This window comes from Mercenaria mercenaria, chromosome 2 (genome assembly GCF_021730395.1).
Source record: "Mercenaria mercenaria strain notata chromosome 2, MADL_Memer_1, whole genome shotgun sequence".
Classification (NCBI taxonomy): Eukaryota; Metazoa; Mollusca; class Bivalvia; order Venerida; family Veneridae; genus Mercenaria; species Mercenaria mercenaria.
In genome coordinates, this window is record NC_069362.1 from 18,205,282 (window position 1) to 18,232,786 (window position 27,505).

Genomic DNA, 27,505 nt, shown 5'->3' on the forward strand with positions numbered 1-27,505 from the left:
CTTTTATGTGGAAAAAAGTTGTTTCCTAGTAGCGTTATGTCATTTTTATTGAGCATTGTACATAACTTTTACATCAAAAACAGTAATTAACAAGAGTTAGCATTGTGTAGTCCTCCATCAATATAGAAGAAATTCAGGAGTTAAAAATAAAGAAAAGAAAAAAAAAGGCTCGGCGGTGTATGACCATTTTATTTCGATTCCCCGCAAAACCCAACTCACTCACTCAGGAGTAAATGTTTTCATGTACTTTAGATTGAATCTTTTATTTTTTAAAACTAAAAAAATATAACTTTTTTATGAAAAAAGGGGAATGATTTTGACACAAGTGAAAAACTGAAGAAAAAAAAAACAACAACATAGCAGCCTTTTTGTACAAAAAAAGTTGAAATAAATTACAATGTACTGCTATTCAGCCAAGCAAACAACAGCATGAGAAATGAGTTGTGTATGCATGTTAGGGTTAGCAGATATCATCAAAGTTCTGGTAAAACATGAACACAGGCAGCACTGTTGTCAGTTACAGATTCATGATAATATGAGCCGTGCCATGAGAAAACCAACATAGTGGCTTTGCGACCAGCATGGATCCAGACCAGCCTGCGCATACGCGCAGTCTGGTCAGGCTCCATGCTGTTCGCTTTTAAAGCCTATTGGAATTGGAGAAACTGTTAGTGAACAGCATGGAGCCTGACCAGACTGCACGGATGCACAGGCTGGTCTGGATCCATGCTGGTCGCAAACCCACTATGTTGGTTTTCTCATGGCGCGGCTCATATATGAATTGAAATTTATCTTCCAAGAGTTGAAGGCTTCACCTGTACCTTTATATATGCAGGTTCTTCTTAAGTTCATGTTAGCTCAGGTGTGAACTATATTCAATCCAGGTCTGTATTCTGATGATTTAGACCACTAGCGCTTGTACCAGTTATATAATGTTTTGTCAATATAAGGTGAGGCTAGGGCTGACTGGTAATGTCAAAGATCTGGCTGACAGATAGCATCAGGATGATACTGGTTTGAAATATCAGGCTCTGGCTGACTGATAATGTAAGGATGCTACTGGTTTGAAATGTCAAGCTCTGGCTGACTGATAATGTCAGGATGCTACTGGTTTGAAATGTCAGGCTCTGGCTGACTGATAATGTCAGGATGCTACTGGTTTGAAATGTTAGGCTCTGGTTGACTGATAATGTCAGGATGCTACTGGTTTGAAATGTCAGGCTCTGGCTGACTGATAATGTCAGGATGCTACTGGTTTGAAATGTTAGGCTCTGGCTGACTGATAATGTCAGGATGCTACTGGTTTGAAATGTTAGGCTCTGGCTGACTGATAATGTCAGGATGCTACTGGTTTGAAATGTCAGGCTCTGGCTGACTGATAATGTCAGGATGCTACTGGTTTGAAATGTCAAGCTCTGGCTGATAATGTCAGGCTGCTACTGGTTTGAAATGTTAGGCTCTGGCTGACTGATAATGTCAGGTTAATTCTGGTTTGAAATGTCAAGCTCTGGCTGACTGATAATGTCAGGATGCTTCTGGTTTGAAATGTAAGGCTCTGGCTGACTGATAATGTCAGGATGCTACTGGTTTCAGATGTCAAGCTCTGGCTGACTGATAATGTCAGGATGTTACTGGTTTCAGATGTCAGGCTCTGGCTGACTGATAATGTCAGGATGCTACTGGTTTGAAATGTCAGGCTCTGGCTGACTGATAATGTCAGGATGCTAATGGTTTGAAATGTCAGGCTCAGGCTGACTGATAATGTCAGGATGCTAATGGTTTGAAATGTCAGGCTCAGGCTGACTGATAATGTCAGGATGCTATTGGTTTGAAATGTCAAGCTCTGGCTGACTGATAATGTCAGGATACTACTGGTTTGAAATGTCAAGCTCTGGCTGACTGATAATGTCAGGATACTACTGGTTTGAAATGTAAAGCTCTGGCTGACTCATAATGTCAGGATACTACTGGTTTGAAATGTTAGGCTCTGGCTGACTGATAATGTCAGGATGCTACTGGTTTGAAATGACAAGCTCTTGAAATGTCAGGCTCTGGCTGACTGATAATGTCAGGATGCTACTGGTTTGAAATGTCAGGCTCTGGCTGTCTGATAATGTCAGGATGCTACTGGTGTGAAATATCAGGCTCAGGCTGACTGATAATGTCAGGATGCTATTGGTTTGAAATGTCAGGCCTGGCTGACTGATAATTTGAGGATGCTTCTGGTTTGAAATGTCAGGTCAGGCTGACTGATAATGTCGATGCTTGGTGAAATGTCAGGTTGGTGATGATAATTGGATGCTATGGTTTAATGTCAGGCTCTGGCTGACTGATAATTTGAGGATGCTTCTGGTGTGAAATGTCAGGCTCAGGCTGACTGATAATGTCAGGATGCTATTGGTTTGAAATGTCAGGCTCTGGCTGACTGATAATTTGAGGATGCTTCTGGTTTGAAATGTCAGGCTCTGGCTGACTGATAATTTGAGGATGCTTTTGGTTTGAAATGTCAGGCTCTGGCTGACTGATAATTTGAGGATGCTTCTGGTTTGAAATGTCAGACTCTGGCTGACTGAAATTTGAGGATGCTTCTGGTTTGAAATGTCAGGCTCTGGCTGTCTGGTATTGTCAGGATTCTACTGGCTGGTAATGTCATGGTCTGGCTGATTGCATGACAGTATCATGCTCCAGCTGACTAGTAATGTTAGGATGCTCCTGGCAGACAATGTCAGGTTCTGGGTAGCTTGCTAGCAATGGCAGACTCTGTAAATATAATCTGTGTATTTATTGACTTTTGCAAGTAGCTAGTCATTCTGCTAAATCTTGCCCAGCTTTCTACACTACTTGAGCTTATCAGTTATATGTCAGTTTACCAGCATTGAACAGCAGTGGTGCATATCTTGTCAGATTCTGTATTGAAAAGGACATCCATCTGTCTGTTTAGAACACCAATCTAAACTGTTATAACTATTCCATGGTGGTCTCAATACAATTATTTTTGTAGTGCTTTTGTTACCTGTAGTGTATATTATATAGTTTATCTAGGAAATGTTTTAGCTACCTTTCTGCCATATCAGTCACTTTATCAGTTTGTTTTAATTTGGATAATGATAAACAAGATATTGAAATGGAATATTTTGTTTATATAACTTGACATCTCAAAGCAGGTCACTGTTCTCCAATGATTATAGATAGATAAGATTTATCACCCATTGAAACACACTCTGTGAGACTGGACAGATAAATGAAGATATATGTTTTACATCTGAGGGAATTTTAATCCTGGACTGATTGATGCCTGGCATATGGTCCTGTGTGGAAGGGCTTTGTAATGATATTTAGAATTAACTGAAATATAGCTATAGATATCTAATGATTGAGATGCTTGGTGATAATCTATGTTTCTCTACTGCTAACAGAAATTTTCAATGTTACCAATTTCATTGAAATTTCTCTGGAACACAGACAAGTTCTAGTGTTCAATTTTTGAAGTGAGAGAAAAGTTTGCATGTTGTGATGTGTTCTGCGATGTAAAGCAGACTTCACAGAGGAAAAGATAATTTGTTGCTACTTGGTGTGTTTCCAAGTAGGTCTTTGCTTGTTTGAAACTATATAGAATATTCACTTATCTGATTGTACTGCACTTTGGAATTTTTGAAAAATCAAGTAGGGATTAGTTTTGTTATCATGCTGTTGTAAACAGTATGGTATAGGTTTTTTGCATTACAGAGAAGGGTGTATTTTTTGTTTAGAGTAATAGTAAGTGGAAGCTGGCTTCTTGTCTGTTTATATAAAATTTTAATTGAATTTGAGGGAAGCTGCCAAACCTAATTAAGAGTGTGTGCCTTATCAGAAATTGGGCATCATTTTTGTGTCAAATAAAATGTAAACTGTAGCCTATTTTTCCTCAACAGTAGCTATCTGCCTTGAATAAACAGTAGCAAATTAAAATGTAAGCTGTAAGAAGAAGAATGGTATGATAAAAGGTCATACAGAATGTTAGACAAGATTAATTCCTTGAGAAAAAATCAGTAGATTGTCTCATTTAGAATTCAGTTTGTGCCGGCACATTAATATAGCAATACTAAAAATAGAAAATTTAATGTTTTATATAGACAGAAAACAGTGACACTTTCAACTTCATAGCAATTTAAAAGATTTTACAAAGGTTTCAAGTTTTTAGGTTTTGTTTGTTATAGATATGTTTTACTGCATTTTTTTATATATGGATGTAACTTTTGTGTTAAATTTGAGTATTTTTCATGGTGAAAATTATAAGAGTACCTGTTAAATTTATTTTAATGGGATATACAGAGACACAGTTACTACTCTACAATAATGTATTTTGAGTGTCTTTGTGCTGTCAATTTTAACCTTTACACTGCTGAATTTCTAAGATGGACTGGTCCATCATTCAATTTGGGTAGTACCATTTATTATGCGAAGGAGTGTTAACTGAAAATTTACTGACTGAACAGCAGGAGGTGCAGACTTATCTTGGTCTGCACTGATCGCAAAGACAGAATCAATTGTTGCCAGCAGGCTAGTGGAATAATATTCAAAAATTTGACAGAACTCTACAGGATTGCTACATGCCTAGCAATCATAGATGGTTTACAGTTCCATGAAAATTGATGTTTTGTGTAGGGAAATTACTGTTCGCCAGAGCACAGCATTATCTTTACATCTAATTCTGGAACAAATTGATTTCTTTTTTCTGTTTCCTGTTGACAAAAAGCTACAATTTATAGGAGACATTACTTGATAATGCATAGTATAGAGTATGTAGTTATAATTGGTACGATTGTGACAGGCTGACAAGATACGATTTTGACCTTCTGTGATATGCTGTCCCATTTGTAATGTTGGGCTTATATGATTTTTTTTATGCCAAACAAGCAAATTTCCATTTTTGTCTGCTATTAAGCTAGACTTTCTTATTGTGGTCCAAACATAATTCTACAGTAATATTTTTCTGTGGTCAACACAGAATTGACTCAGAATATTGAAATGTCCTTTCTCAGTAGGCTAAATGGGACATGTTATTGTGTGTATTCAATTAACTGAAATATTTGACATTTACTTCTGTTCTTGAGTGCACATACACTGTAGTAATGCATGTTTGCATAATGAATAAGATTACGATTAAATGCAAGTGACTTTTTATTCAGAGTACTTACGAACTTTCAAGCTTTACATAGTGTAATGCTTTCTGTTTTCCAGACAATTCCTGATATTCAGATTGGTTACAATGGGCGAGATACATCTTACGGATATAAACGATGTTCGAGAGCTAGCGACACATCAAGTGCATACTCGGGCTCTGATATGATGCAGTCATCAATTGACGACACAGAAAATGTGGACTGTGACCTTCCATCGAACCTGATAGAGAGTACAGTGGATAATGACTCTGAAGATGAGGAAGGTTTTGGTGAATCAACAGAGGTAAGAAATACAGTCGTATAGTGATGATTACATGCAAGTTTGGTTCTGAAATTTTTAGCTCGAATATCCAAAAAATAGGTAGAGCTATTGGACTCACCCATGCATCGGCGTCCCCGTCCCCATTTGGTTAAGTTTTTTTATGTAAGCTGGTATCTCAGTAACCATGTGGGAATGGATTGAAACTTTACACACTTATTCACTGTGATAAACTGACTTACATGCACAAGTTACATAACTATTTTGCTTTTTTACAAAATTATGCCCCTTTTTGGACTTTGATATTAATTTAATTGACAAGGCTCTTGAAAAGTTGACTGTTGTTGTCCTCCGACAGCTCTTTGTTTTTTTCTGAAGTAATAAATCTTAGAGAGAATTGGCAAGTATGTGGTCCAGTGCATATTAAAATGAAACAAATTCATAAGTACAAAGGAAAAATATTACATAATTGCGGAAGTATAACTGGTGGGAATATGTGCTAGTTCAAAATTAGTTTAAGTTTATCGGAAAAAGCACATTACTATTTAAAGTCCTTAATCTCTGGTATAGAGGTTATTTATAAGAATAGATAATGATTTTTTCCATTCATAAAACTTGAAATTCTACGTAACATGCGGAAAATATATAAGTATTTTTATCTTAAGAGAAAAAAGTGAAGACAGTTGAGCTATTGTCTCAGTGCAAGTGTGTTTTTCTAGATGTTAGGAAGTTGATATTAGACCTTTCTAAAGACACCACTTTTATTACATGTATAGGGTGGTACTAGAATAGTAAAGGTTCAAGTACTGGAGTGTTCACATCCTTTTGTTTTTCCTACATAGCTACTTGGAGGTTTAATTGTTTGAAAAATCTAAAATTACCATTTATAATGAAACGTGCAGTTCAGTAGTTAGGATGTAGGATGGTCAGTTTCACATCAAATAGCATATAGATAGTAATTAGAAGAGGGAAAAATGAGTCATCACTTTTGAATGGGAAATTTTTCATTTGAATGAAGCGGGGGCGATATTTGACTTTTTGTCCTTTCAGTTCTATAAGGATGAGAAAAAAGTCTGGTTTTATGTTCTTTGTCATAATTTATTTGTCCAAACTGATTTCAGTCATTAAGATTTTACTTAACTGGTGATAATGTTAAAGATGGGAGTTAGTGGGTTGATGCTGGGTCCAAAGAAATAAAACAAGAATGAAAACCATTCTCAAATACCCAGTCATCTGATTGGCTGTTTCTGAGCACATACTGTAAAATGGACCAATAACAAGGAAGCATTTGAGACTGGTCCCCAAACTCTTACAATTTCCATCCAGTGAAATAGAAACTTGGAGGACTTCATCAACTTGGACATGCATACATTTTCTTGCATATCAGACTGAAGTTTCCGGTGATTTCACCCATGTCGGCAAAACCCATCTGGCACCCCCATTCCAGATGACTCTTGTGCTGTTAATGACACCTAACGATTCATGCATTGATTATTATTATTATTATTATTATTATTATGTCTCCCACCACACAGTGGTGTGGGAGACATATTGATTTACTCCAGTCTGTATGTGTGTCTGTCACAAAGCTTGTCCGCACTCTAAGTCGAACATTTCTCATCCGATCTTCACCAAACTTGAACAAAATGTGTTTGACCATAAGACCTCGGCCAAGTTCGATAACTAGCCAAATCGGTCCAGGCGTCTTGGAGATATAGCCCTTGAATTACCAAAAATCAGTCTTTTTACTCTTGTCCGCACTCTAATTCGAATATTTCTCATCCAATCTTCGCCAAACTTAAACAAAATGTGTTTGACCATGAGACCTCGGCCAAGTTCGATAACTAGCCAAATGGGTCCAGGCATTTTGGAGTTACGGCCCTTGAATTATCAAAAAATTGGCCTTTTTACTCATGTCCGCACTCTTAATCAAACATTTCTCCTCCGATCTTCACCAAACTTGAACAAAATGTGTTTGACCATGAGACCTCGGTCAAGTTCAATAACTAGCCAAATCGGTCTGGGCATTTTGATCAACAGGCCGATAGCGGATAACTGGAGGAGTGTGGATAAAAATCGGGCGACTTGAATTTCGCTTTGATGTTAGATTAAAGCAAAGTGGGGAGCAACAAAGTGACTATTTCGCTCAAGTCGCTCCCTAGCTCAAGCCCTGGGTGATGTCTCCTTGCAAATTTTTGTGGAAGTATTTCTTAGTAAATGCATTATAATAGATGTTAGTTCAGGTCATAAGTGCCATTTCACCTTCATCTCAACCCTATCGGGTCAATGCCATTTCGGCTTATTAATATTTTTCCTATTTCAAATGGGATGGAATGCTAGTTCAGACAATTTTCTTCATTAACAATAGCCTTGTATGAACGGCTTATGCTGTAACTGGTAAAACAAATTGAAAAACTCCTTGATAAACATTCTAGGCTCCACTACACCAGGAAATATTACAGTTATATATACTTTTCCGGGAATATTAAATATAAATAATAGCCCTGTATAAGTATGGTTACGGTATATATAAGCTGCATGTTGTAGATTTAGAATGTAATTTGTATGAAAATGTCTGATAGAAGGAGTTGCATTATCATCCAGGTAAAATTTATCTGCCTGAATAATATTTTTTTTCACTGCTTTTGTGGCAAGCTACACAGTCTGAATAGTTGATTGGTGCTAATTTGTTAGTGGCTGAAGAAGACCAACTTTATGGTTTGTCTTTGATACAAAAGACCAGAAAACCCTGTTAAGAACCAAGTAGACATTTTGAATATTCATTTGTTTGTTACTTGTCTTGTAGAAATTTAAAAAGATATGATAGCTGGAAGAATGTCTTATGACAAGAAATTATGTCATTGTGTATGAAAACTAGCATCAATAACAAAAACAAACAATAGATTGTGATATTTTATTTCAGTCGTTACCGGTACGTGATGCCGTGCGGGAATGTTTGGAGAAAGATCCGGCGGACAGAAAAGATGATGATATAGAAATACTGCTTGACTTCATGCAGCATTTTAGGGTTAGTTTTATTATAGGCATACAGAACTCAACATTTTCTGTTAAACATAAGATTACAAGGCTTCTTAAATGGAACAGAATTTTACAGAAAATCAAATTTTTTTGTATTTTGATATATTTCTTTGATCTTTAAGGAGGTAGGTTACCTTGATATTTGTAAGTGCGCATGTCCAACCGGAAGCTAATGTGACGATTTACGACGATGTTTACGACAAACTAAATGTGTTTGTATATCCATTCTTCTGGAAATAAATCTTGAACCTGCCTCCAATCTTATGTTTAATGGTTTAATAATGCAGAAATAATGAATGAATTGCCGCAGAAACGCTTCAAAACATTGTTGCCTTAAAATGACGTCATTGACGTCATGACGTTACGTGTCAGTTACCGCGCAAAAATAATGGCTTTTATTTTGAAAGTACGTTATTCTGTGCTTTTTCTTTATTTGAACTATTTTTAAACAGTCATTATTTGCTGAAATACTTTTTATTAGTCTTTTGCTCTGAAAAATGATCAATATTTTGCTTCTTTTATGTAATTATATTGAAATGTTATGCGGAATGTAAGAAAATGTGTGACAGTAACTGATGTGATTGGGAATATAGTTGGCTGAAAGGTAACTTATTACGGTCATTTACAAATAAAAATTGGGCAGTTTGATTTGTTATACCTATTTCCCAATTTCCGTTGATAATTTGTTACTTAAATACTAAAACTAAGCTCTAAAATTGTTCAAATTTCAGTATAAAATTGTGGTGTCTTGAATTAAATTGATGTTACCATGGAAACGAAGCCCGTGACCTATTTGTCTAATTGTAAAATTCAAAAGCGTTGACACTGGTCTATTTAAGGAACACAGCTTCGGCTTTTTATTTTCATTTCAACAATATCCATGAGAATAATAGCAGCATGCAGAACGATTTTTCAATAAAAATGTCAGACGACGGGCACTGCTGTAAGTATTTTAAGCTGTGAAATTTGTTAAATTAACTGCAATTCATACGAAAATATTACTAACGTTAGAAATAAGATGTTTTAAAGCTACATTAACAAGAAAGATAATTTTATATAATATTTTTTATAAGAAATTACGATAAAAAGCAACATATAAGCTATTTTAAACATCTCTGTTGCCATAGTTACTCTAAACTTTAAGAAAAACACAGTACCATGTAAAGTTCTTGGTATTTTGCTAATCATATTACCCAAATATTCCATGTTGGTCAATAACAGAATGGCACTGAAGCCGTCGAAAACCCCGTTTTCACACATAATTCTTGAAAAAATGAGAGAAAATGCGTTACCATGGAAACACGAGGCCCGCGACATATACATTTTAAGCTTTTATAAGAAAGCTAATGCGCATACTAGTAAAACTATTAATTATGCAGACTTCTACGGATAACAATGAAACCAAAATACACTGAAAAGTGTTAAATATCCGCATTTTCCTTCTTCTTTCTATATAAAATACCCTAAGAGGGTCATGTACTTCAAACCTGGATAAAAATTGTACTTGAAGGGACAGAGATAAACGGAACTGAGATTGTAGCAGCTAAAACATTTAATTACACGAAATACAAAAAATCACTGCGGTTCAACTAATTTGAATTTACCCTGGTAACAAGGTAACCTACCTCCTTAAGCCGAGATTGGTAACATAAGTATTATAATAAACCTTGTTGATGGTTTGAAAGCATATTAGAGGGAATGAATTATAACACAACAGTTGGGACAGGAATCACAGTATGAGCAGAATGTGACCACAATCTGTTCTATTTGTTACCTAAGTGAAACTAGTATGAAGGTTAGAAACGTGGAAAGGAAAAAAATTTCCTATAGATATCTAAATCTGTTTTAACTCGCACAATATTTTTTTGGTTTTGCTGTCTGTAGGTGAAATGTTTTAGATCTATTATTAGATTTTTTTTTTAAAATAACATTTAAATTCACAAGGTCAAAGCTTTCTTGCATGATTTTTCACAGGCATTTGCAAACATGACACTGGCAACACGGCGGGCCCTGTGTGCTGTGATGGTGTTTGCAGTCGTAGAGAAGGCAGGAACTATAGTGATGAAGGATGGAGAGGAGCTGGACTCCTGGTCTGTCATCCTGAATGGTACCGTTGCTGTAGAAACTGTTGAGTCTGAGGTTAAATATCTTCAGTTAGGGGACAGGTAGGTTTCATTTATATATTATAGCTCCACTTCAAAGAAGAAGGGGTATATTGTTTTGCACATTGTTAGTTGGTGTTTTTGTTTCCGATCAATAACTAGATAATACTTGGTCTTACAGTAGTCATACTATATAAGATGTTGCCTAAAATAATTAGATGACCCCTATTGTTTTGGGAGTCAGTAGGTCAAAGGTCAAGGTTGTAGTGGCCATTAATGAAAACAATAAATGTTTGGGCCTACAATCATCAAAATTCAGAGGCCGATTGCCTGTGGCCAGTAGATGACCCTAGTTGTTTGGGGGTCATAAGGTAAAAGGTCATGGTGACCTTGAGATTGTAAACTTTGGCTATCAAATTTCATAGGATGGTGCCTGTAGTCAGTAGATGACCCCTTTCATTTATAGGTGTTTGGTCAGAGGTCTGTGTCTTAGCTTACAAAATTATATACCCACTTGCCATCATAGAAGGCATATGTGTTTTACATACAGCTCTTGTTGTATCTTTTTAAATATGATAGTTAATATAATATATTCTCAAACTGTATTTTTATATATGATAGAAAATTAAATATGTACTCAATTTGTATAATAATAATTATATGACAGTTAATTTAATATATACTCGATTTGTATCTTTATTTCAGTATTTAATTGATTTGTATGTTTGTTTGTGATAGAAGATTAAATATTTACTTCATTTGTGTATATAAATGATAGAAAATTTGTCATAATTGTACTCAATGTGTATCTTCAGATACAAAAGAAAATTTAATATCAGCTCTGTTTGTATTTTATATATGATAGAGGATTTAATATATACTCAATGTGCATCTTTATAATTGAGCTGTGCCATGGGAAAACCAACATATTGGGTATGCGACCAGCATGGATCCAGACCAGCCTGCGCATCCGCGCAGTCAGGTCAGGATCCATGCTGTTCGCTAACAGTTTCTCCAATTCCAATAGGCTTTAAAAGCGAACAGCATGGAGCCTGACCAGACTGCGTGGATGCGCAGGCTGGTCTGGATCCATGCTGGTCGCATACCCACTATGTTGGTTTTCCCATGGCACGGCTCATATGTGGTAAAGTTAAATGTATACTCAGTGTATGTCTGGGATGTGTTCTGGCCATAAAGTTATCTCAATTTCTGCAGATTATGTGGTCATTTTACAAAAAGTTTTAATGGCTTTTCTCTAAACATTTTGATGATAAACAACTTTCTAGTGCAAAATGTAAAAAATCTCCTTTGCAGTCTTGAAACCAATTTTGCAAATTTGAAGGGGCAGGGCAATCAAATTGGGTAAGATTATAAATTCTGAAATCTCCTACAGTTTCATAAAATCTCCTGTAAATTTTCATCTGAAATTCTCTGCAATTGATGCTCTGGAAACTTGGCGTATGTGCACGGCAACGATTAAGTTGCCGACTCATTCTTTGTCTTGGCATGCAGTAAATCATTACCAGAATAACAAAGTTGTTTCTTGCAGATTGTTTGTCATTAACTCTACAGTCGTTTGGTTTCAAACATTCAGAATTTTCTGCTCATTGCTTCTTGTACCTTTTCTTTTAAAACATTGGTAGTTTAAACTGGAAATGCCTTTAGTCCTGAAGGCTTTCTTCCTTCAGTACTTCCATTTAAGGTTTGTTTCAGCAAAACTGGGTTAGCATATACAAGTTTTTACAAGTTGATTTCAAGAAGTATGAAGGTCACAGGCCCATACAAACTATATATGCATTGACGCAATAATACAATTTTGTACAGTATGTATGTATGTATGTATGTATGTGACTTTGCTGACATTGTTCAGGCATAATAAACTTCTGAACTGATATAACTGATATTTTGGTAATGACTGAAGTTAAAAAATACCCAAACCATTAAGACCTCCAGTTATCAAATACAAAAAATAAGAGACAGGCAACCCAATCAGGATTTATGGCAGGCAGTGCAGGATTCTGTTTAAACAGTTCTTATTACCAGTGCATTTGATTGTTTGTTTGAATTCACACCAAAGTCCAAAGCACGGGGCTCTTAGAAATATATCTGACTATAATTCATTGCATTTCAAATGTCTGTATGAACCTATAAAAAGAAGTAATCTCTATAAGAGTTTCTTGTACTGTCTCATCAACTTCAAGGCTGAATGGCTGCGAACAGTTTCTTTCAGAGAAAATAACAGCATAGACCTTTGGCTGACAAACTGCAATTCAGCGTGTTCTATATATACTATTTGCCATGTTTGTCAGCAGTATAGTTTGAAAATGTATTATTTATACATTCATCTTTCTGTTAGTGGTAATATTTTATAATCCAATAAAGAAGATAATTTAATTAATTTAAGTTCTTGACTGAAAATTATGGAAAATACTAGGAGCAAACAATTCATTTCTGAGATGGTCCGAGGGATATGTGACATTTCATTCTGGAAAAAGCTTGTTCTGAGAGATATTCATCATTTCTTGACCTTTAGCCTGCTGGCGGCAAGTCATGCTGCTTTTGCGACCAGTGCAGACCAAGATCAGGCTGATCATGGTCTGCACTGTTCGCTATTCAGTGAGTAATTTTCAGTGAACACCCCTTCGAATAACAAATGGTATTGCCTAAAATGAATGATGGACCAGACCATTTTAGATATTTAGCAGGCTAAAGGTTAAAGGTATATACTGTTACCTGTGTTTCCCTCGAGAAATCATTCTATGGTAGTTGTGGTTATTTTTAGATCGTATGTTTTATCTCTTACAGTTTTGGTATCACCCCTACAATGGAGAAGCTGTATCATCAAGGTCAGATGCACACGATCACTGACGACTGTCAGTTTGTCTGTATAGCTCAGTCAGATTATTACAGAATTCTTCATCAGGTGAGTCCTATCAAATCCTGTCTATAGATAGAAGACATCGAAATCTGTGAGAAGACCCTGTCCTCCCCCTGTTACAAAATATCAAATAGGAATATGTCTCTGCAATTATTGTACTTCTGTAGAAGGTACTGTCAAACTTTGTTCCTCCAAACTCTATGGGACAAGCGAACTATGTTCGAGGGTAGGCATAACAAATCCTGACATTTTATAATTGTTTCATGTTAGCATCAGCTAAATAAACCCGACGTTTTAAAATTGTTTCACATTAGAGTCGGCTTAATATATCATTACGTTTCATAATTGTTTCATGTTAGCATCAGCTAATTAAACCTGACATGTTAAAATTGTTTCACATTAGGGTTGTCTTAACAAATCCTGATGCTCTGTAATAGTTTCATGTTAGCTTCTGCTAAATAGACCTCACATTTTATAAATATTTGACATACAGTCCTTGTGTTTTATTATTGTCAGTTGTTGTAAGCTGTTATGATCTAGTTACATATTACTTTCTGTCCTTGTATGTTTCTTTTTTTTATCGTAATATTAGTTACAGATAATTCTTCCTTCTGAGGTGAAATATTGATCCATTCAAGTTCATATGATGGAAATGAATTTGAGTAAAACACTATAAAGAGTTAAAGATTTAGTTTACTGCAAGACTGAAAAGCTAATGTCAATGTCCAAGCTTATTTTTCACCTTCTTTACAAGCAAATAAATATACAAGAATAGACAATTTTAAATATGAGACAGGATTGTCACAGCTCTTCCAGTATGTTTAATTACCTCTTGCATAATATCAGTTAACAGACTTCCCCTGCTTGAACAAATTGTCATGTTTGTCATATAGGGAATAACAAATTGAAAACGTGATACATAGAAATGTCAGCCATTTTGTTTAATGTTTGGTTCATATATTCTGTTGCAGCGTTTTTCATTATTTGAGGAGTAGCAATTTTCTGTATGTACTTGAAGGATTTCATTCTTTATTTCAGTAAGCGTCTGCGTTTCAGTGTTCACAACATTACAGTTTTCACTCCTTTGAGCAAAACACTTCAAAATGTGCTTGTAAAACTTAAATTTAAAATTTTAAACATTTAGATTTATGTGTAGCAAGCAACTTGATTAAATCTATTTGACAAATTTTTTAGAAGATGCTTAATGTTTAGAGATATACAAGTATGGAATGACAACATCTCTGTTGTTAGAATTTGCATCATAAAGTATCCAGTATAAGTGTAGAAGATAAACCGTTTTAATTCCAATTCCAGGGAGAAGAAAATACACGACGACATGAAGAAGATGGTAAAGTTGTCATGGTTACAGAACACAGAGTTTTTGATGGTGGAAACAGAAAAGGCCATATTGTTATACGGGTAGGTAAAATCATGCATTTTTAAGAGAAAATTCTATTTAACATTTAGCATGCTAGATAAATTGTCGTCTGCTGGAAATGTCGTCTGCTAAAATTGTAAAGTTCATTCAATTTGCTCCAAAATTGGAAGAAATATTGTCAGAGTAGCAAACAGCTTGGAACCTGATCAGATCTGGTTCCAAGCTGTTTGCAAAGGCTGTTAAATTCGCCTGCAGCAGGCTAAGGGTTAAATACAGTTTAATCATTTTGAATGCAAATTAAACTGTTTACTTGATACCTAAATTATTCATGTAAATAACTTCTCATATATTCCCAGACACAGACTTTTCCTGTAAATATTAAACAGATTTTCTTTCATCCCAGGTGATAAACAAATTACACATTGAAAGACAAATGAAAAAGTTGTTATGATACTTTTTAATTAATTTTAGTGGGATGTTATTAAATGTCATTCGTTAGCACAGAAATATGAGCCGTGCCATGAGAAAACCAACATAGTGGGTATGCGACCAGCATGGATCCAGACCAGTCTGCGCATCCGCGCAGTCTGGTCAGGCTCCATGCTGTTCGCTTTTAAAGCCTATTGGAATTGGAGAAACTATTAGCGAACAGCATGGATCCTGACCAGACTGCGCGGATGCCCAGGCTGGTCTGGATCCATGCTGGTCGCATACCCACTATGTTGGTTTTCCCATGGCATGGCTCATATGTCAAATCTGAACAACAACAAGATTTATTTTCAGCCTAGAACAACAATTATGAATGACTTTGTCTAACTTTGTGATATATATAGTTCTGCGTGGGAATTGTTATTGGCATCGTCAGGGTTACGCTAAGTGATGTCTTGTTAGATATAAATGTTAATGATACCTTAGTATTTTATTTCTTGATTCAACACCATTTTTAATGACACCAAAGGGAGTCGTAACAATTCTCTTTTGTACCTAGTTGAGGAAAAGAGATTTTGATTCAGTATTGCAAACATTTACATTTAATATTGACAGCTAGAAATAATTGTAAAAGAGAATGTTCTTTTGTAAGATATTCATTTAGGATTTAGGAAAAATGCATAAACGTATGTGAGAGTAAATTAATACTAGACCTGTTTGATTCACTGCCATATTCTGTTTTGTGGGGCTGAAATGACTGTTGCATAAAGTTTGATCTCTAAGTGAGACAAAAATTCAGTTGTTATTTAGAATAATTCATTGGGAAGATGGCTGTTACTTGGGAGTTTAAAGTAAGAACCAAACTTGATGAAACAATGCTGGATGTGAAACTGATAATCATGCTTAAATAAGATATTACTGAAAAATTGGCTCGAAGTTTATCAGATAAAGTAAATGGTCAGAGTGACCATCCAACCTTTCAGGTTGTTGATGTAGGTTTAAGATGTCTTTTTCTTCTAACTGCAGGGAACGCCAGAAAGACTGATGTTACATTTAGTTGAGGATCACAGTGTTGTTGATCCTACCTATGTTGAAGATTTCCTGCTTACATATCGTACGTTTCTGCCGTCGCCGACTGAACTTACAAATAAACTTCTACAATGGTTTGAAGATCCTACTCTCAGAGCAAAGGTGACATATTTTTGTTCAACATCTTCTTTGTAATCCATCACATAAGATCATAAAAGTTTATATAAATCCACCCACTTAGCTCACTAGGGAGAGCGCAGATCTATGGACCTCAAGGTCAGGAGTTGTATCCCCAGGGGAGGTGTATGTTCTCTGTGACAATTGATAAAAGACATTGGGTCTGAAACCAGTCTCTTTCACCTCTGATTCATTTGGGAAAGTTGGTAGTTACTTATGGAGAACAGGTTTGTACTAGTACAGAATCCAGGAACACTGGTTAGTTTAACTGCCTGCAGTTACACAGTTGAAATACTGTTGAAAAAAAGATGCTTAACCCAAAACAAATAAACAAAGATAAGAAGTTAGGCCATGAAAGGAGCAGCAAAAGACTAGCACAAAAAGGGAGCATGATAATGAATGAAGAAATGAGCCGCGCCATGAGAAAACCAACATAGTGGGTTTGCAACCAATATGGATCCAGACCAGCCTGCATATCCGTGCAGTCTGGTCAGGATCCATGCTGTTCGCTAACAGGTTCTCTAATTGCAGGAGGCTTTGAAAGCGAAAACAGCATGGATCCTGACCAGACTGCGCAGATGCGCAGGCTGGTCTTGATCCATGCTTGTCGCAAAGCCACTATGTTGATTTTGTCATGGCGCAGCTCAAATGATTTCAGTGATAATTTGTAAGATAATTGATGATAATACAGACCCATTTTGCTGTAAGATTGTCATTTTATAGCGGAGTCAGTAGTTGAAATGTAACTTTAGCTAGTGATTGTTCATGATGCATGATATTTGATAAAACTTTAATCACATACTGGGGGCCTCCGTGGCTGAGTGGTTAAGGTCGCTGATTTCAAATCACTTTCCCCTCACCGATGTGAGTTTGAGCTTCACTCGGGACGTTGAATTCTTCATGTGAGGAAGCCATCCAGCTGGCTTACGGAAGGTTGGTGGTTCTACCCAGGTACACGCTTGTTGTCGCCATATGACCTACAATTGTGGTCGTGCGGCGTTAAACCCAACAAAACAAAATCAATCACATCACATGATTCAACTTACAGTCATATTTAAAGCTTGTACATGTATTTTACACTTACAGCACAGCAAAAAAAAATATATGTATTCATGATTTAATTGTAGGTTACACGTGTGGTGCTATTATGGGTAAACAACCATTTCAATGACTTTGAGATGAATGCTGACATGTGTGAATTCCTCGAACATTTTGAAGATTTACTTGAGAGAGAGGTTAGTTATCTTCTCTTCAGACTGTGTATTCTTTGATTTTGATTTGTTTGTGTTCTGAGAGAAAAGCCTACATTGATATTTATTTAGTGTTGAAATAATGATACTGCTTGCTTTGGCGAATAAATTCAGTGATTGAATTTGACAGTATTTCCATCATCTTGTTTTGTGCGTGCGTCCGTGCTTAAACTTTTGCTTGTGACCACTCTAGAGGTCACATTTTTCATGGGGTCTTTATGAAAATTGGTCAGAATGTTCACCTTGATGATATCTAGGTCAAGTTTGAAACTGGGTCACATGCGGTCAAAAACTAGGTCAGTAGGTCTAAAAATAGTAAAACCTTGTGACCTCTCTAGAGGCCATATATTTCACAAGATCTTCATGAAAATTGGTCAGAATGTTCACCTTGATGATATCTAAGTCAGTTTCGAAACTGGGTTACGTGCCGACAAAAACTAGGTCAGTAGGTCAAATAATAGAAAAACCTTGTGACCACTTTAGAGGTCACATTTTTCACGGGGTCTTTATGAAAATTGGTCAGAATGTTCACCTTGATGATATCTAGGTCAGGTTCGAAACTGGGTCACGTGCGGTCAGAAACTAGGTTAGTAGGTCCAAAAATAGAAAAACCTTGTGACCTCTCTAGAGGCCATATATTTCACAAGATCTTCATGAAAATTGGTCAGAATGTTCACCTTGATGATATCTAGGTCAAGTTCGAAACTGGGTCACATGCCGTCAAAAACTAGGTCAATAGGTCAAATAATAGAAAAACCTTGTGACCTCTCTAAAGGCCATATTTTTCATGGGATATGTATCATACATGCCATAATTTTTCAGGACCTTTCCGGGATTCTGAGTTAAAATTTCCGGGATTTTTACCCTTTGTCCGGGACATACACCGTGACATTAGTGTTCGTCTGTTTCATGCATAAATATCATAAAATTACATGCAGTTTCCGGAGATAAACATTGTTCCCTCGCTTAGGAATAATTTGCTGCAAATGTCGTCTAGCTTTCTAAGGGAGGTAAACAGGGTAATTCACGTCTATAGTTCGGCACGTGAATTTATTGCGTTCCCGAGGTGAACTGAATTAGGAGACTTGCTACATAAGAAGAATTAACCTGGTCATCGTGATTTAGAATCCAGCTTATTTGGTATCATTTTTATGCTTAAACGTTATCTTATCATTAATAAAATGGAATAAAATAAATCTTGTAGATAAAATCGATATAAAATATTTCGGGTTGGGTCAATTTTCATGGATCGGTCGGCAAAGGCATTCAATAGTCAAAAGTTTAATTTAGAATATGTGTGACAATCAATCTACATTTTGAAAGATTACAACCTTTTAAAATAATTATCGTTTAATTGACCGTTATCAATCATTTCTTCCAATCAAGGCTACATGTAGCTTCACCGCCTACGTGCTAAAAACAACGAGATTTTCGGCTATTGTTCCTAATATTAAATGATCATAAAACTGTTACTGATTGCATAATTTTTTCAATTCATAATCAGGGTCATCAAAATAGCCGACTGTAAATTAATCTGGGTCATCAAAAGATCGCAGGGCGCGTTCAATATGAGTGTTGATCGGAGCTGGCTTAATCAACATGTGTCCCGCTCGAGGGCATGAAACTGATTATCGGATAATTAGGAATAAACAATGTGACACCGGGGACTGTTTATTGTGTTTTATTAGTGTAAAATTCAACAATTTATAGACCAAAAAACTAGTCTTTTGGGGGGTTATTTTTGTTTTCTGTATTTTCAAATTTCCGGGACATTTCAACACTGTCCGGGACACCGGGACAAGTATGTGATTTCCGGGACAATCCCGGACAATCCGGGACGTATGACATGTATGTATGTATGAAAGTTGGTCTGAATGTTTATCTTGATGATATCTAGGTCAAGTTCGAAACTGGGTCACGTGCGGTCAAAAACTAGGTCAGTAGGTTTAAAAATAGAAAAACCTTGTGACCTCTTTAGAGGCCATACTTTTGAATGGATCTTCATAAAAATTGGTCAGAATGTTCATCATGGTAATATCTAGGTCAAGTTCGAAACTGGGTGACGTGCCATCAAAAAATGGGTCAGTAGATCAAATAATGAAAAAACCTTGGGACCTCTCTAGAGGCCATATTTTTCATGGGATGTGTATGAAAGTTGGTCTGACTGTTCATCTTGATGATATATAGGTCAAGTTTGAAACTGGGTCAACTGCGGTCAAAAACTAGGTTTGTAGGTCTAAAATTAGAAAAATCTTTTGACCTCTCTAGAGGCCATATTTTTCAATAGATCTTCATGAAAATTGGTCTGAATGTTCACCTTGATGGTATCTAGGTCAGTCTCGAAACTGGGTCACATGCGGTCAAAAACTAGGCCAGTAGGTATAAAAATAGAAAAACCTTGTGACCTCTCTAGAGGCCATATTTTTCATGAGATCTTCATGAAAATTAGTGAGAATGTTCACCTTGATGATATCTAGGTCAAGTTCAAAACAGGGTCACATACCTTTGAAAACTAGGTCAATAGGTCAGATAATAGAAAAACCTTGTGACCTCTCTAGAGGCCATATTTTTTAATGGATCTTCATGAAAATTGGTCAGAATTTTTATCTTGATGATATCTAGATCAAATTAAAACTGGGTCACATGAGCTCAAAAACTAGGTCACTGTGTCAGATAATTGAAAAAACGATGTCATACTCAAGACTGGGTCATGTGGGAACAGGTGAGCATTTCAGGACCATCATGGTCCTCTTGTTTGTTTATGTCTGACCATGAATTGACAGTTGTTGATAAGACGATTTATAAAAGACATTTTGTGTCAGGATGAGGCGATTGTTTTCAGTGATGATTCAATAGGAAACAGCTTGACTAAAAGTAGTCCTCCATCTTATCTCATTCATTGGAGGAAGGTAGTCAGTTATTGGTAGATAACTTATATAATTGAAATTCTGTTGAAAAAATGATTTTAAACCCATAGTTGACAATCATTGCATCAATATTGATTCTTCCCCAATCTCTTTTCACAAAAAAGGACATTTTAAGTTACTTGTGCATTGTTTGTGGATGCTTTAAAGTAGGTGATTTCCATGATAGTTGTGAAATGCTGATTTGATTTATGGTTGATCCTTATGAAAAAAAAGTTTGAAAAAGTCTGATCTGACAGGTAAAATGAACACTTTTGAACAACTTTTAGCAGAATTTAGTGAGTTCATGTCAGTCTTTCAAACAGTTCTAGCAAGCAGTATAATATTATGTAAGTTATATATATATATTTATGATACCCCATTGTAGAAAAATATGGATAAATATACAAAAGCGGTAAGTGAGAATGAAGAAACCTCCCTCTCTGCTAACATTACCTATGTGATATTTGAATGTCTCATACCTGAAGACAAAACACTATAGATTATTGAATATATGGCATAAAATTGATGCTTTGCATGAAATCAACTCATCTTTTCTGTCTGTAAAATTATAGTAAGAATGAAAAAGTTACCTTTCCAAAATGTCTTTGAAATAGACTTTTGTCTGTAACAAAGTTTAACAAAAACATGGAATTGTTGGATATGTGAAAAAGTATGCTTCATATGGATGGTGTAGTATTAAATCTGCTCAAACAATCTATGTTTTGAGCTTTCTGTTTATGTTTAATATTTCATCATGAGTTATTAACTGTTTCAGTTTGAGTTTTGATCGTAAAGCTATTCCTGATTTTTGTTGCTTTTTATGTTTTGTTTAAAGGGACAATAACATTGAACAAAACTATCTTACCATATGGTATTTTCATTATATATTAATTTCAAACACTTGTGTGGCTAAAACTCACTTTTTTAGATGAAACCATTTCACTTGGTGAAGTTTTTGTCAGTCATTCCAGTACAACATGAACAGAATCTTTTACTGCACTATTTTGAAAAGACTTGATTATTGACACTTTTGATACATGATCTTTTTAAAATCAAACTTCTTTTCATTTAAAATAGATTGTTCACTGATTTTCATCCATTGTTACTTGGCCTACTAATTAAATTCTTTTTTGCCATTTTGATGCTTTGTGATGCTACAAGAATGAAAAAGTTGTATTATCCCTGGGCAAAACATGAATAATGCCAATACAGAACTGTGAAATAAGTACTTAAGCTGGTCAACCATTAGCCTGCTGTCAGCAAGTGATTCTGCCTTTGCTACCAGTTCAGACCGAGATCAGCGTGCATGGATTTAAATAATAAGTGGAACTGCTCAAATTGAATGATGGACCAGTCCATTTTTGAAATTTAGCAGGGTAAAGGTTAAATAATGTGGCAGCAGGAATTGTCATAACAGAGGCATTTTTCTGTAATCAAGTACGGTAATTAACTTCTGAAACAATATAACTGCCTTGTAAAAATTACTATAGGAATATGCTCTGATGCATGATTGAGATTTTTAGTTGCTCTTACATTTCTTTAATTTAAATGTATGCATTGCAGTACAGAACTTCACATTTCTTCTCTGTGTATTTATGTATTTCGATACCAAAATGATGTTTGTTACTCCTTGCTGCATCTGCTGTTTACCAATTAGATTGATTGATAAGAAGTGATACTCATATTTTTTGCAGTCATAAATTGTTCACCTGTGATGAACTCTCAGGGTGGAGAGATGTTGAATAGATTACTGAACAACGTCATACACTGATATAAATTAGAAGGCTATTTGATGTATTGTAACAAGAAAATGATAGAAGCTGCATAGAAAATATTTCATAATAGAGCTGATTATTGAAGTGTTATGGATAGATTGAAGAAAAAAATCTTTCGTTTGTTTATTAACTTCTAAATGCATAATATTTAACTTGGTGCAGTTTGGTAAATCAAAAAGGTATTTTAAGTTTTAAGTTTGAATATTGGTGGATAGAAAATGGTTGTTCTTGATGCAGATTGTCTTGCTATAGTAAAAGTTCAGCAAAAAGAAAATAAAAAATTTGGTAGTCTGTCCTAATGATGTAAATAAAGGATAAGATAAAAATTTCGCACTAGTATAAAAAAATTTATTGAGTGTAAAAGTGTTTCAATATAATCACATTTAACTATATATGATAATATATATTAATTACAGAGGATGACTGGTCAACTACGTTTGTTGAATCTTGCATGTGCCAGTAAAGCACGACCACGAACTGTGACCTTGACACGGGCAACCAGAGATGAAATCCTCTATTTCCAGATCTTAGGGGGCCTCGAGAGGGGTTGTGGTATCTTTATCAAGAAAGTTGAAAAAGATTCTAAAGCTTATGAGGCTGGGCTGAAGAGAGGAGATCAGGTAAACTATCTGTGTAAACTTTCAGTATGTCTTTCATTTTTCCTGAGTGCTTTTGTTAATGAACAAATGTGAGAGTAGAGGTATCCTTCATGGCACTTTTAGTACATTCCTTTGAAATGATTTAGATATTGACTTGCTGTTCTCAGTTGCACATAAGTTACATACACACTAGCTCATCAGTAAAGAGGGAAAAGCTTTATAAAGAAATATATATAGTGTTTGTGCACTGATGTATTGATTTATTAAACAGTTTGTTATAACAAGAGACTTGGATGGTCATCCTCAAGGACAAAGATTTGAGCCTAACTGGCGTCATGACTAAACCTCCACATATGAAACCATTACAGGTTTTCGAGAAGACTTAATCAAGATAAAAGCTTTAATCACAAATGTGGAAGGAGAATCAGTACAGTGTTCACTGCCCCTGTGTATTTCAAGTATTCTGTTACTCCATAAAAGTATGTATAGGTTGCACTGATGTTGAAAATTAGTTGGTCTTCCATATGAAATTTGGGTATATCAGTTGATGTTAATTGTTAGACACTGATTCTATGAATGTTATTTCAGATTTTGGAGGTAAATGGTCAGAGCATGATGAATATTTCACATAGCAAGGCCCTCGAACTGCTACGCAAAACAACACATCTTTCAATTACTGTGAAATCTAACTTGCTAGGTAAGACATGTTCCCTGATTTTGTATTTTAGCAGCTGCTTGAGCAGTTATGAGGTCACTTATTTGGCATAAATGTCGTGTCAGTTGCAGTAAAATGATACTGGATGGACAACTATGAAAAAAGCCATATTGAAATATCATCATTTTGTTTAAAGAGTTAAGTAAGACACATTTACAGTTTAACAAAAGAACAGATCTGCAAATTAATGATAATGTAAAAATTCAAGAGAAATAATAAGCTTTCTTACAATGCAGTAATTAGAATAATTTATGTCAGATAAGACCACATAACTGTTACTGTAAGAATGATTTTCTTTATGAGTGAAGAATGAACAGTTAAGTAAGATTTATTTGCTAAAAAGTTCTTATCAGCGGCAAAATCTTTGCCGCTGATGTATTGCAGAGAAAGAACTTTGTTCAGTTTTGTTCCGTTAGTCATTGTAATTACAAGAAATCAGTATACCACATGGAAATAATGAGTTTTGCCATTTCAGTGATATCATTAAAAATTTTTTGTAGAATTCAAAGAAATGTTAGACAACACAGAAAAGAACGCTACATTAAAGCGGATGGATTTTCAGCAGACAAATTACAAGCAGAGGTTATCTGCCCCTGATTTGGAAAATTCATTTCCACCAGCATCAGGGAATTTGTCATTAGAGAATTCATTACTACCGTCACCTCAGGATTTTAATAAAAAGAACAATTCACATAAAAAGGACAGAAGCTTTATGATGACAATAGCTAGCAGTAAACCGAAGCTCAGGAAAGCTCTACGCAATCTCATACCACGAAACATGAGCGCCAGCAGTATGAACAGGTGTGTGTTGTCTTGGTGATACCTCTATTATATATTGTCACTTCAGTGTAAAACTATTTATTCTGTATCTTTATTTATTTATAGTTATGATATATTTATGTTTTGAACACAACACTAAAGAAAAATATAAAACATCCTAAACATGCACATTGTTAGTGTAAAAACTTGGTTATCTGTAGCTAATGGAATTACGCATCAGGAATGATAGTGAAAGACATGCAAATGAGATTGATTAAAATCTAATTTTCATGTGTAATTTTACTTAACATTATTGTGGAATATGAATGGCAGAAAAATTATGAAATGTATATGTAGAATGCATTTTTTGCCTTGGTTTTTGTTGAATATTCATACATCCATATGTTCCACCTTGTTACATGTCATAAATTTATGTTGTTATGTGAAAGAAGAAGCAGAACATATTAATTAGAAAATTTCCTGTTTTTATAAAGCATCTTGTGTATTTTACAGTGATATCTCATTAAATCACTCAGACGAAAATCTCTCATCTCATGGTTTATCACGGAAATCATCAACATCATCAGGGTCATCAACAAATACCGGAATGTCCAATCACCTCAGTGCCAGTAATCCCGACCTCTCGTCGGCAAATCTCGGAGCAGACGAGAAACCGGTGGAGTATCCGGACCATGTTGTTAAAGTGTACAGATCTGACCAGTCTTTCAAATATTTACTCATACATAAGGTAATACATTATATCCTTACTTTTGCCAAACTATTATCAATTGATAAACTTTGCAAAGAATTTTTTTTTCTGAACAGTTGTTTGAGCAATTTTTCAGCAATATCCTGTCATGTTTACAAAAATAGTTCGTGGACTGTCCAATCCAGTACTGCATTGCAGACATTTGATACTATAAATAATCATTTGATGCTATAGATAGACATTTATGCTATAAATAGACATTTATGCTATAAATACATATTTGCTGCTATAAATAGACATTTATGCTATAAATACATATTTCCTGCTATAAATAGACATTTATATGCTAGTAGATTTTGCAGGCAAGTATTATCTCTGTTACAGCTGTTTAGTTCCTACCTATACTCCTTTTAGTAAAAACGATTAAAGAAATAGAGGGAAAATGTAAAGTTTTACAATTTAAAACATTCTTAAGATTTTGGAAGTTAGTGAAGTTTAAACTGAATTACATATCCTATTTATTTTCTAGGAAACTACAGCAAAAGAAGTTGTCATGTTGTCATTGCGTGAGTTTGGTATTACTGACCCAAGCAGGTAAAATACATGCCTCATTTTACTGAGTTAAATTTCTGTTTCCTTTTATTCCTTAGGCTAACTTTAAAACCTTTGCACCTGTTAAAGACCAACATGAAATTTACAATCAAATTTTACATTAATTGTGGTATATTTTTACCTTTTATCTTTAAACAATCACATAGATAAACAATTGTACATCAAGTAGAAATTTTCTCTTTTTGTTTATTTTCAGCAATTTCTCTTTATGTGAAGTTACGGTAGAATCTGAAGGTTTTATTAAGCAAAAACGACTCCCGGACACGTTACAAAACTTGCCAGAAAGGTTGACGTTAAATGGAAGGTATATCACAATAAATAGTGTATTTTAGCATAGCAGTGATTTGAACAGATACTTAGATATGCGTTTGTAACTGGAAACTTTTATTTGGCTTTTTAGCGCCGTTTTATTCTGGTATATGGGAAATTTACTACTTTATGTCACATTATATGGGGTGGGGTTTAATTTCTTTGTTTCCTCTGCTTTTAGTTCTACAAACTTTTCATGTTTTGGTTTCTTGGCTTTCTTAAATTAAAATGTTCAAGTCACTTGCTTTAAATTTGCTGTTTTCTTTTTACCTTGTTTTGTTTTAACTGTGTGATTTTTCTTGTGTTGGACATAGTATCCCTTTCTGTAAATTTCATGAAAAGAAAAAAATAGTCAAAAATGACATTTGTTTTTACAGGCCATACCTATGTCCTACACAAATTTATTTCCTTCTTTTAAGCCAGCAAAAAATTAAGCAGAAATTCTCTTCATTGATACAAAGTTTGTCTTATATTTCTAACTTGCTAACGCTTGAATGTCTTAGTGGGCGTGGTAGATTTTAAACTAGAATTATACTCGGTAGATACCCCATTTATATATTATTCTACTAGTTAGACTGGTATAGGGAATTAATTTCAAGAATGCACATTGGTAGTCAGGCCTTGAATTATTTTAGATCCAGTCAGAAAAATATGCCTTTAGATTTATTCCCCTTGAATTACCCGTTTTAGTTAGCAATTCAAAATGTTTTAGTCAGATTGTTTTTGGGATTATTTTATTTCATTTCTTTTAGTTTATTTTTGTTTGGATGATTTTTTTTTCAATGATTTACTTGCTTTGATAGAGAAATGCCGTTTTGAAAATGGTGAAGGCTATCTTGTTTGAAAGTGTTAAAGTTATTTTTACAAGAGTATTTTTGGTGACATGAAGTAGTGGGTAGAAAAAACAAAGTTATGGCTTTATGGACTGTTAACATTATAAATAACTTATTTAATAGTTATATCATATCATATATCTAGTCACAATATATTTACTTAAACATATATTTTAATCAGTATTACATACTTTAATTATGTTATTGTTGTTCACAAATAGTTTCTATATAGTAACAACACTTTTGAATATTGCATGCATCGAAATATAATTCGTAATTCGTAAATTATTTCTGTAAAGAAAGTAAATATGTTTAAGGTGGCAAAGAAGAATTTATTAATAATATCTCGCTGGAGATCTGGCTGCCATTTTAACCATAACATCGGAATATTTTAAATGAATTTCCAGAGCTTGATTATTAAATATATGAACGTTTTTAACAGGGATGCTTGTTCTAGCGTTAGCGCCAGGTAAAAAGTCCTATATCAATACTCTTGAAGTGTAATCCATTCCGAGACTTCTATTTTTGGTATGTAACCTCTGAACTTTGGCCTTTGCCATGGGATGATCACACTTGTGATTGGTC

General features: G+C 34.9%; 1 protein-coding gene across 25 annotated transcripts in view; it reads left to right on the forward strand.

The window, feature by feature from the left end:
• LOC123563404 (rap guanine nucleotide exchange factor 6-like) overlaps positions 1-27,505 on the forward strand; it is a 125,805-nt gene that overhangs the window by 72,805 nt on the left and 25,495 nt on the right. For 18 of the 25 annotated variants that reach the window (XR_006688809.2, XR_006688810.2, XR_006688811.2 and 15 more), the window contains 16 exons: positions 5,221-5,445; positions 8,345-8,449; positions 10,435-10,625; positions 11,877-11,924; positions 13,368-13,485; positions 14,755-14,859; positions 16,274-16,438; positions 17,581-17,688; positions 20,995-21,021; positions 22,801-23,004; positions 23,572-23,680; positions 24,199-24,499; positions 24,971-25,205; positions 25,696-25,760; positions 25,975-26,082; positions 27,363-27,389. Coding sequence is in view for 22 of the 25 variants with exons in the window: in XM_045356164.2 (XP_045212099.2) it covers positions 5,221-5,445; positions 8,345-8,449; positions 10,435-10,625; positions 11,877-11,924; positions 13,368-13,485; positions 14,755-14,859; positions 16,274-16,438; positions 17,581-17,688; positions 20,995-21,021; positions 22,801-23,004; positions 23,572-23,680; positions 24,199-24,499; positions 24,971-25,205; positions 25,696-25,760; positions 25,975-26,082; positions 27,363-27,389 (2,141 nt within the window). In the remaining 3 variants the exon portion in view is untranslated. The remainder of the gene's footprint in view (positions 1-5,220; positions 5,446-8,344; positions 8,450-10,434; positions 10,626-11,876; positions 11,925-13,367; positions 13,486-14,754; positions 14,860-16,273; positions 16,439-17,580; positions 17,689-20,994; positions 21,022-22,800; positions 23,005-23,571; positions 23,681-24,198; positions 24,500-24,970; positions 25,206-25,695; positions 25,761-25,974; positions 26,083-27,362; positions 27,390-27,505) is intronic. The other 7 variants (XM_045356168.2, XM_045356171.2, XM_045356169.2 and 4 more) reach the window with 6 other exon arrangements.